This window comes from Lycium ferocissimum, chromosome 1 (genome assembly GCF_029784015.1).
Source record: "Lycium ferocissimum isolate CSIRO_LF1 chromosome 1, AGI_CSIRO_Lferr_CH_V1, whole genome shotgun sequence".
NCBI lineage: Eukaryota > Viridiplantae > Streptophyta > Magnoliopsida > Solanales > Solanaceae > Lycium > Lycium ferocissimum.
In genome coordinates, this window is record NC_081342.1 from 7,995,633 (window position 1) to 8,007,025 (window position 11,393).

The 11,393-nt window shown below is 34.2% G+C and overlaps 1 protein-coding gene across 1 annotated transcript; it reads left to right on the top strand.

Moving 5' to 3' along the window:
- Positions 1 to 5,955: 5,955 nt before the first annotated feature.
- On the top strand, positions 5,956 to 6,435 carry LOC132061618 (uncharacterized). Its single transcript, XM_059454394.1, has one exon. The coding sequence runs from the start codon at positions 5,956 to 5,958 to the stop codon at positions 6,433 to 6,435; it is 480 nt and encodes a 159-aa protein (XP_059310377.1).
- Positions 6,436 to 11,393: the final 4,958 nt, after the last annotated feature.

The window sequence follows — 11,393 nt, forward strand, 5'->3', positions numbered from 1 at the left end:
TTGAGAAAAGAAAAAGAAGGACAATGCATAAACATTAATCTGAGACATAAAATTTGTATGAGCGGAGGGTCTATTGGAAACAACCTCTCTACCGCCACAAAGGTAGGGATGAGGTGTGTGTATATCCTACCATCCCCAGACCCACTTGTGGGACTACCCTAGGTATGTTTTTGTTGTATAAATGAGTATGAGGCTGCAATGAAACAGGTACTTAATAGCTTCAAAAACATGTAAAACCTCCAAACAAAGGGCATCCTCCAGATTTTCTTGTTCTACATCTCCAATTAGCTAGACAAATATTGCTTCCTACACCCTTCACTTCCACATTCCAAAATAAAAGAAATCCATAGACGAGTATGTGATGCCAACACAAAAGTGGAGTAGTATTTATCTTCAACAACGGCGTCAGGATTTGAACTTTATGATTTCTAAATTCTAGGATAAGCGACATCAGATGTTAGTAACTGAGTCCTAAATTTAATTAGTCTCATTTTATGTAACGACCAATTTGGTGTGATCGCGTTGTCACCTTAACTTTATTCCCTCATTTTATCTTTACTTATTATTTAATAATTCAATTTTATCATTTACCCTACTTTTTATAATAGCTCTACCTTGTACCCAACTTTTCTTGTAGGTTTAACCTTCAAATTACTGATGTGTGACATTGTGTGACATTATGTAAGGGTGGGAAACATACAATCTATCCAAACGTTGTACTCATCAATACAATACAGTACAACACAATATTATATAAAACGATACATTATGAAACAATATGTAACAACCATCCAAACAGTCTGAAAACAATAATTCTTCTAAAGATAGTTTGACATTGAACACATCTGGATCAATTACTGATAGTTTTTTTTTCTTTGAACAGAGAAAGCATCAATCATTATAGAATTATGAAATCGGAAGAGGAACTACCAAATTACCTGAAGCTCAGAAAGTCATGCATTTTCCTTTTTCTTTTCTACCGCCAATATTTGGTATCCATATTTAATTTTTTATAAGTAAAATTCAAATTGTTATGAATCTATTAATAATATATTAGGTTTTTTTTATTATTTTTAATTAATGAATTACGAAGATCTTTAAGATTCTAAATTTAAAACTTTGTTTTCTTCTATAATATATCATGTTTTCTATTGAGCCGAGGGTCTTCCGGAAACAGCCTCTCTATCTTCCGAGATGGAGGTAAGGTCTGCGTACATTTTACCCTCCCCAGACCCCACACTGTGGAATTCCACTAGGTATGTTGTTGTTGTTGTTGTTTTCTTCTATAATATAAAAGGTTCGCGAAAAATGTCTTTTTGCGTAATTTTGTTTCAACTGCAATATAAAATTGAAACATCAAATGTTGTTATGTACATATATCAGCCATTTGTTACTTGAAATTTGTTGCCTTGGTTAATTTAAATTTATATTTGGTACGATTGAATTTGTCAAAAACTGTGATCACACCTAATTCTCATCCGTTCAGCGAATTCGTTAATATGCAAGTCTATTTTTAATAATACAAACACAATAATAAGCATTAAGAGTAGATGTTAAATCAAAAGAGAAGTTATGAAGTTATAGCACAATTTTATTTTATTTTTAAAAAAACAAATGATGTCATTATAGAGAGCTCCGGCTGTACATTTATTTCGATGTTATTATAGAGAGGTCTGGTTGTACATGTATTTCTTGTAATTTATATTTTTTTCGAGATGATATGAGGTTAAATTTTTCCAAAGTAATCTGCACCTATTATCTAAATTTAAAGTTTTGTTCAAAAAGAAATGGGATAAGGCACTATTAGGCCCTTAAACTATACCCGAAGTTGCTACGATACACCTTACCTTTCCCTGGGTTTTATTACCCCCTAAACTTATTTAAAATAGAATAACTACCCCCTAAGCGCTGACGTGGCAAGAAGAGTGTGTTTCACTCTCTTTGAGAGAGTGAGAAACATAAAAAAGTGGAAAACTTAATTTTTTTCCTTAAAAATCTGTATTTTTTTAAAATACAAAAAAACTGAATTGTTTTTTAAAAAATATGAAAAATCCATTTTTTTTAGAAAATGATCTGGAAAATTGAGTCTTCTTATTAAAAAATTTGGACATTTTTTAAATCTGAAAAACTGATTATTTTTTTCCATATATGAAAATAAATCTAGTTTTCCAAATTTAGTTTTAAAAAACGGGTTTTCCACATTTTAAAAAAATAAACAATTTTTTCCAAAATTTTATAAAAATTCAATTTTTTCACATTTTGATAAAAAACACTTTTTTCGGATTTCATTTGAAAAATAAAAGTGTCCTAAGAAAATGAAATCATGAAAATCAAGATTTTTTAAGACATTTTAAAAAAATAATCAAGTTTTCCATATTTTAAAAAAATTCATGTTTTCTGTTTTTTTTTAAACGGGTTTTTTAAAAAAATCTAATTTTCAGATTTTTTAAATATTTTTTAAAAAATGGATTTTAAATATCATCTTTTTTAAAGAAAATTCAGTTTTTTCATTTTAAAAAATTATTTTCAATATATTTTTTAAAAAAGGGGCTTTAAAAATCATTTTTTAAAAGAAAATTCAGTTTTTTAATTTTTTTTTTAATCCATGTTTTCAGTTTTGTTTTCTTTTTAAAAGAAAAATCAATTTTTTTTTTAAAACGGGTTTTAAAAATCATTTTTTTTAAAGAAAATTCAGTTTTTATTTTTTTTTTAAAAATTGATAGGTAAGCTTAAAAAATAAAAAATAAAACAAATAAATACACATGTGGCAAGGAGAGTGTATGTCACTCTCCCATATGAGAGTGGGCATCAGCGTTTAGGGGGCTAATTATTCTGTTTTAAATAAGTTTAGGGGGTAATAAAAAGCAGGAAAAGGTAAGGTGTGTCGTAGCAACTTCGGGTATAGTTCAAGGGGGTAATAGTGTCTTATCCCAAAAGAAATCATTTTTAAGTTTTGTCACAATAGAGAGCGATTTGAATTTAATGCTTCAAAGGAAACCTTTACAGATAGTGTAATAATTACTCCCTTTGTCTCAATTTATGCTTCATATTTCAACATAGAATCTTTAAGATTTTTAAAATTAAAATCTAAATATTTAAAAACTACGTAAAGTACTATAAGCTACAATAATTAGCCATTTAGAATGTTTAAAAAGCATATGAAAAAATCATGATAAAAGATAATTTGTTTAACTCTTGCAATTTGAACACCGACGCCATATAAATTGGGAAGAAGGGTATAATAATAGGTTGAACTGTAATTATACTTCTTCTTTTTTTTTTTTTTTTTTTTTAACCAGAATTACTTAGTTTGCCCAAACGAGAGTATTTCGGTCAAGTAAAGTAAGTAATTTATTTGGTTTCTGCATTTGCATCTTCCAAATTTAGGGACAAGCCATTCTTGTAAATATAATTATGAATATTCAAAAGTTAGCATTTGTGTGTGTATGATTTATGTGATTAACATAATTACATACCTATAGTTGATTATTCCAAGAATAAAATGATGTTTTTAGTAGACTTCCATTTTTACAATCCAATTCTTGATTGTGTTCAAATTCAATTAAGAACTTAACAAATTAAGCTTTCTTCTTCTTTATAATTTAGCCTATTTAAAGAGCTCAAACTCCAAAAACTTGAGTAACAAAAGAGAAAAAATGCCTTCTTCACTCAAATTTCAATTGCCAATTTTAGTCTCCCTCTTCTTCTTATCATCATTCTCCTTCTACGCAACTGCAAATTTCTTCAATGTAGATATCATTGATGAGCTAATCGATCCATTATCAGCCAGTTGTGTAATTAATGGTGATATTACTCAACCAAGAGTTGACCTTAGACAATCAGGAGTTCACAGATATCCCGTTGAAGTCGCGATACACCATTTAAATCCTACACTTTTATGTAACATGACTTCGGTCCTAGGTTCGGTACTTTTCTTCTTTTTGATTTTAACAGAGATATACCTAGGTGTGACATTCAGCATAAAAGGTGCACGTGGAATATAAGGCCAGATGGTTTATTTCTCTACTTCAACTTCGAACAGAATCTAGTTTTCAACTGGTCAATGTCATCATCATCTAATTTGTAATATCGTCATAGAGTATGTTATAAACTCTGTGATGATCATCTATTATATGCAATTATAGAGTAATCAATTCTATAAGTTCTACGGATGGACTAATAAAAGTTTTCTGTTGTTATACTAGAAAAAAAAATTACATATGTTTGAGCACTATATGAAAACCTTAAGTTCATTCTAGACTGTGACTACTGAGTACTGAATATACACCTATCTTAATTTTGGACTCCGTAGCTAGTTTGTTCAGTATATATCCCATGGATTTTCTCATCTTGGATGTCTATTGTACCTCGATAGGACGCAGAAAGAAAGGAGAGGAACAGAGTGGAAAGAGCGAATTAAGAAAAGAATACAGAGTATAGCTCAATGCCGCTGGGCTTTATAACATAAAATTGCAACTTAAAGTTTACAAAATATCACAATATCCAAAGGAGACAAATAGTTCATAGAATCAATGTGGAAGTCAAACAAACCGGAAAACTATAAAGCAAGAGGAGTAGAAAAAGTTAGAAAGAGGTGAAAATATTACTCTTTAGTCATATTTGCCAAGACAATTCCCTTTATCTTTAGCAAAGCTTTCACCAGAAAATTCAAATCCAGACCCACTTGTGGGACTACACTGGGTATGTTTTTGTTGTATAAACGAGTATGAGACTGCAATGAAACAGGTACTTAATAGCTTCAAAAACATGTAAAACCTCCAAACAGTGGCATCCTCCAGATTTTCTTGTTCTACATCTCCAATTAGCTAGCCAAATATTGCTTCCTACACCCTTCACTTCCACATTCCCAAATAAAAGAAATCCATAGACGAGTATGTAATGCCAACACAAAAGTATGGAGTAGTATTTATCTTCAAAAACGGCGTCAGGATTTGAACTTTATGATTTCTAAATTCTAGGATAAGCGACATCAGATGTTAGTAACTGAGTCCTAGATTTAATTAGTCTCATTTTATGTAACGACTAATTTAGTGTGATCGCGTTGTTACTTAATTTTATTCCCTTATTTTATCTTTACTTATTATTTAATAATCCAATTTTATACTTTTACCTTACCTTTTTATAATAGCTCTACCTTGTACCCAACTTTTCTTGTAGGTTTATCCTTCAAATTACTGATGTGTGACATTATGTAACGGTGGGAAACGATACAATCCATCCAAACGTTGTACTCATCAAAACAATACATTACAACACAATACTATATAAAACATATATTATGAAACAATATGTAACAACCATCCAAACTGTCTGAAAACAATAATTCTTCTAAAGATAGTTTGACATTGAACACATCTGGATCAATTACTGATAGTTTTTTTTTCTTTGAACAGAGAAAGCATCAACCATACAGAATAATGAAATCGGAAGAGGAACTATCAAATCACCTGAAGCGCAGAAAGTGTTGGATTTACAAGTGTTCATGATGATAAGTTGATAGATAAAGAAGAGGAGCAAATATTACAAAAGAAAAGGGCGTTGAATCCTACAGAAAATGCCGACATTGAGACAAGAAGATGTATATCTTCCTCTCATTCTAGAGAAACAGTGGCATGCTAATAACCACGATCAACATCTCATGTTGGATTTAATCACAACCATACAATTACATAGGATTCCATGTACAGCTAATCATAGTGAATTATTTTTTTATTCTTACCTGTACAAATCATAGCTAGACACGTATGTACTTTGTTATTTCTCATTTCTGCTCAAAGTTTGTATATATATAGTGCGTATGGGAATAAAATACATACAAAACTTTTCACAAATTCTCTCAATTTCTACATGGTATCAGATTAGGAATATTCGATCCTATTCCTACTTCATTCTTCATTTCTCACTTTCTTTCTTCTTCACTCCCTTTGATCCAAAATGGCAGGTGTTCTTGTTGGAAATGCCACTGAATCCACTCCTGCAGCTACTGGATCTACTCCTCTTGATTCCAGTAGTCCTTTCTTTCTCCATCCATCAGATTCACCTAGTATGACACTAGTCAATACCACCTTTGATGGTCGTGGTTTTGCAGGCTGGAGGAGAGCCCTTCTTATTGCACTCTCAGCTAAGAATAAACTTGGTTTCATCAATGGGAGCTGCAAATCACCATCTGTTGATTCTCCCTCTTTTTCACTTTGGACTCGATGCAATGATATGGTCACTTCTTGGTTGCTTAATTCCCTCTCCCAGGAGATAGCAGCCAGTGTGCTTTACTCAAAAACTGCTGAGAGCCTTTGGACAGATCTTGAAGATAGGTTTGGCCAATCCAATGGGGCCAAACTCTACCACCTGCAGAAGGAAATCAGTGACTTAGTGCAAGGTAACAGTGATATAGCGAAAGTTATTTTACAAAGATAAAGCTATTATGGGATGAACTTGATGTATTATATACCTCTGTGACCTGTGCTTGTGACTGTAAATGTGGAGGAAAAACTAAAATGTTGAAGTCTCACCAGGATGAAAGGCTTATTCAGTTCTTAATGGGACTAAATGACACCTATGGACACACAGAGCAACATACTCATGATCTCTCCTCTCCCCAATGTCAATCTTGCTTACTCTCTCTTGATTCAAAGTGAGAAGCAAAGGGAATTCTATGTCAACTCTAAGTTTCCTGGAGATTCATCCTCTTACTTGGCAGTTCAGCAACCCTCTTCAACTAATAAGCCTCAGAACTATGAGTATAAAGGAAAGAGGAACAACTTAATTTGCTCACATTGCAAGAAATCAGGACATTCTATTGATAAGTGCTACAGAATAATTGGGTTTCCTGCCGATTTTAAATTCACAAAGAATCAGAAATTCCAAGTAGGAATTAAAAGCAATGCTGTGCTAGGAACCCCTAATGCACAACACACTGTGTTTCTTGAGGGAGAAGAAAACCCTTTTACTCAAGAGCAAATCAGTCAGCTGCTTCAAATTCTTAAACATACTAAAGTTGGCAATCCGGGGTAAATGCTAGTATGGTTGAGTGTACTGGAAACCCCTTCACACCAGATCAGATTTCTAAGTTGTTCCAGCTTCTTCAGCTGAGTAGCCTGGGGGTTTCAAGTTCAGATGTGAATGCTAATATGGTTCACTGTGCTGGTAATATTTTCAATGACCCTGTTGCTTATTTTACATATATGAACACTGATTCTTGGATCATTGACTCTGGTGCATCTGAGCACATGTCATATGATGCCAAATTTTTCTCTAGCCTTAAACCTTTGCCTTCTCCCCTTTTATCAATCTTCCTAATTCTTTTAGGGTCAAGGTAACTCATGGAGGTTCAGTTACATTATCTCCTAAATTGATTCTTCATAATGTTTTGTTTGTTCCATTTTTCAAAATCAATCTAATTTCTGTAAATAAATTTTGCAGACAGTTCGTATGTATTCTAAGTTTTTCTTCTACTCACTGTGTTATGCAGGACCTTTTAGTGAAGATCCCTCAGGTTCTTGGTCAAGCTAGAAATGGCATCTATGTTCTCCAGTCACCTGTTTCTCAGCTTCCAAGTTCTTCTAAGAATAGCTTAGGATTACTTTCCAGTTTTTCAATTCCTGCATGTAATAATTTCAGCAGCTCTGTTTCTTTAAATTCCAACTCCAATGTAATGTTGTGGCACATTAGATTGGGACATTTACCCATTTCTGCAATGAAAAGCATGAGTTTCATTTCATCATCTTCTACTCTTGATTGTCCTTGTGATGTTTGTCCTTTGGCTAGGCAATCTAAACTACCATTTCCTACTAGTTCAATCAAGACTAAGTGTATTTTTGAATTAATCCACATTGACACATGGGGTCCTTATAAATCACCAACTCATAATGGTTACAAATATTTCCTTACAATTGTTGATGACTTTAGTAGGTGTACTTGGACTTATTTACTTAGTACAAAAAGTAATGCCTTCTCCATGCTTAAACATTTTTTGTCCATGGTGGAAAGACAATTTAATCACAAAGTGAAGGTCATACGATCTGATAATGCTCTAGAATTAGGTAGTGGTACTTACACTGTCCTCTCGAATTTTTTTAAATCACAAGGCATTTTTCATCAAACTTCTTGCATTGGGACCCCTCAACAAAATGGTATTGTTGAGAGAAAACATAGAAACCTTTTGGAAACCTCTAGGGGCACTTTTGTATCAATCTAAATTACCTATTTGTTATTGGGGGAATGCTTGCTCATCAACATACGTTCTTAATAAACAGATTTCCCTCCTCTGTTCTTAAAGGCAAAACTCCCTATGAACTGATTTTTGGTAAACCTCCTACATACAACTTCCTAAGGTCATTTGGATGTTTATGTTTTGCTTCTACTTCTCCTCAGAATAGATCCAAATTTTCCCCTAGAGCTAGAACTTGCATTTTCATTGGGTACCCCCAGGGTCAGAAGGGATACAAACTTCTGGAACTCTCCACTAGAAAGATTTTTATCTCTAGAGATGTCCATTTTCATGAGTCTGTGTTTCCCTTCTCATCTCGTTTTGTTTCTAATCCTATTTTTTCCTCTTACCCTCCTAGCCCTGCTTGTTTTGATCCTATCACCTCTGATGTTTTTCAACTGGATTCTAATCCTCTTATTGTTGCCCAAATTCCTGATTCTAATCATCCTGCAACTCCCCCTCAACCCCCTCTCCCTCCTCAGTCTCCCATTCTTCATCCTGAACCCCCCATTGCCCCTCCTCTTATCCCCACTAGATCCTCAACCAGAACAATCAAACCTCCAAGTTACTTGTCTGATTACTTATGCAATTCAGTTGTCCTCACTGACCTCTCTTCATGTTTCTCTCTGCCACACCCCAAGTTTTTCCCCGTTTCGCTCTTTTCTATTTGCAATCAACAGGTATTGAATTCTATTTCACAAATCAGTGAACCTATTAGTTTTTCTCAAGCTGCTCAACACCCTGGTTGGCAACAGGCCATGACAACTGAATTTGATGCATTGGAAGCTAATCAAACATGGACTGTAGTTGAGTTGCCTATTGGAAAAAGGGCCTTGGCTTGTAAATGGGTCTATAAGGTCAAACATCATTCTGATGGAAGCGTTGAGAGGTTAAAAGCAAGATTAGTGGTCAGAGGAGATACTCAAAAGAAGGGTTGATTTCAATGAGACTTATTCCCTTGTAGTCAAGATGACTACTATTAGGTGTTTGTTAGTTGTTGCTATTAAGAAAGGTTGGGCATTGACACAATTGGATGTGAATAACGCTTTTTTACATGGCAATTTACACGAGGAAGTCTTCATGAAATTCCCTCCCCGGTATGTCATCCCCTAGCCCCAACCATGTCCTCAAACTCAACAAATCTCTTTATGGATTACGACAAGCATCCAGAGAGTGGTATGCTCGTCTCACTGCTGCTTTGAATTTCAAGGGTTTTTCTTCTTCTTTGAATGATTACAACTTATTTTTCAAACAACATAAGGGTTCTATTTCTATAGTCGCAGTTTATGTCGACGACATCATTTTAACAGGAAATAATTCCTCTGAGCTTGCTATTCTAAAGGAGTTCTTACACAACGAATTCAAAATAAAGGACTTGGGTAACTTACATTATTTTCTTGGTTTGGAAGTGCTTCGCGAACCTCAGGGCCTCATCCTTTGTCAAAGAAAGTTCACAACCGATACGCTATCCGAGTTTAATTGCGATCATCTCCCATTGGCACCATCTCCTTTGGATCCTTCTTCTAAATTATCTCCAGTACACGGGGAATTGATTGCGGCCGTTTACTTATCGCATGATCGCGAAACTCAACTACTTGACTCACACTCGCCCAGATCTCTCTTTCGCTGTTCAGCACCTCTCACAATTTATGCAACAACCCAGAGTTCCACACTTCACTGCTGCTCTTCGTGTTGTAAGATACTTGCGTACATCTCCGCCCAAGGATTGTTTTTCTCATCGATCCCTCTCTTTCTCTTTTGGCATTTTGCGATGCGGATTGGGCTTCGTGTGTTGATTCACGTAGATCAATTAGTGGATTTTTTTATCGGCCTTGGTGGTTCCCCGATCTCGTGGAAGTCGAAAAAACGAGATCTCGGTCTCACTCTCATCCGCCGGCGAATACCGTTCAATGCGAAGGCTTGTCGCCGAATTGACTTGGCTCCATCGTTTGTTGACTGATTTATCTGCAGCTCCAACACTTCCGATACCCATTCATTCCGATAGTCAAGCCGCTTTGCACATCGCTCGCAATCCGGTGTTTCACGAACGGACGAAGCACGTTGAGCTCGACTGCCACTTTGTCCGTCAACAGTTCATGGCCGGATTAATCTCTCTGAATTTTGTTCCTTCATCGTCCCAGCTCGCCGACATTTTTACAAAACCATTGTCGGGTCCTTCTCATTTTCATAGTCTCTCCAAGTTGGGTCTCTCTCTCTCCCCCTCCAACTTGAGGGGGGGTGTTGGATTTACAAGTGTTCATGATGATAAGTTGATAGATGAAGAAGAGGAGCAAATATTACAAAAGAAAAGGGCGTTGAATCCTACAGAAAATGCCGACATTGAGACAAGAAGATGTATCTTCCTCTCATTCTAGAGAAACGGTGGCATGCTAATAACCAACGATCAACATCCATTGGATTTAATCACAACCATACAATTACATAGGATTCCATGTATGCTGACTAATCATAGTGAATTGTTTTTTTATTCTTACCCGTACAAATCATAGCTAGACACGTATGTACTTTGTTATTTCTCATTTCTGCTCAAAGTTTGTATATATACAGTGCGTATGGGAATAAAATACATACAAAACTTTTCACAAATTCTCTCAATTTCTACAGAAAGTCACGCATTTTCTTTTTTCTTTTCTACCACCAATATTTGGTATCCATATTAAATTTCTTATAAGTAAAATTTAAATTGTTATGAAACTATTAATAATATATTAGGTTTTTTTATTTTTGATTAATGAATTACGAAGATCTTTAAGATTCTAAATTTAAAACTTTGTTTTCTTCTATAATATAAAAGGTTCGGGAAAAATGTCTTTTTGCGTAATTTTGTTTCAACTGCCATATAAAATTGAAACATTAAATGTTATTATCAGTGTTTTAAAAGGCAAGGACGTAAGGCCGGACGTTTTACGTCTGCCTCAGTGAGGCGTAAGCCCCATGGGGTTTTAATTTTTAGTATTTTATAAAATGACATAATTATAATAAATACTTTTAAATAGGTGAAATAGCGTAAAAAATTGAAGAAAACTATAAATAAGTGATATATATATATATATATATATATATATGCTCCACCCCAAAAAAAAAAACTAATTAGAACAATCTATTATATATATATATATACATGTGTGTGTGTGTGTGTGTGTGT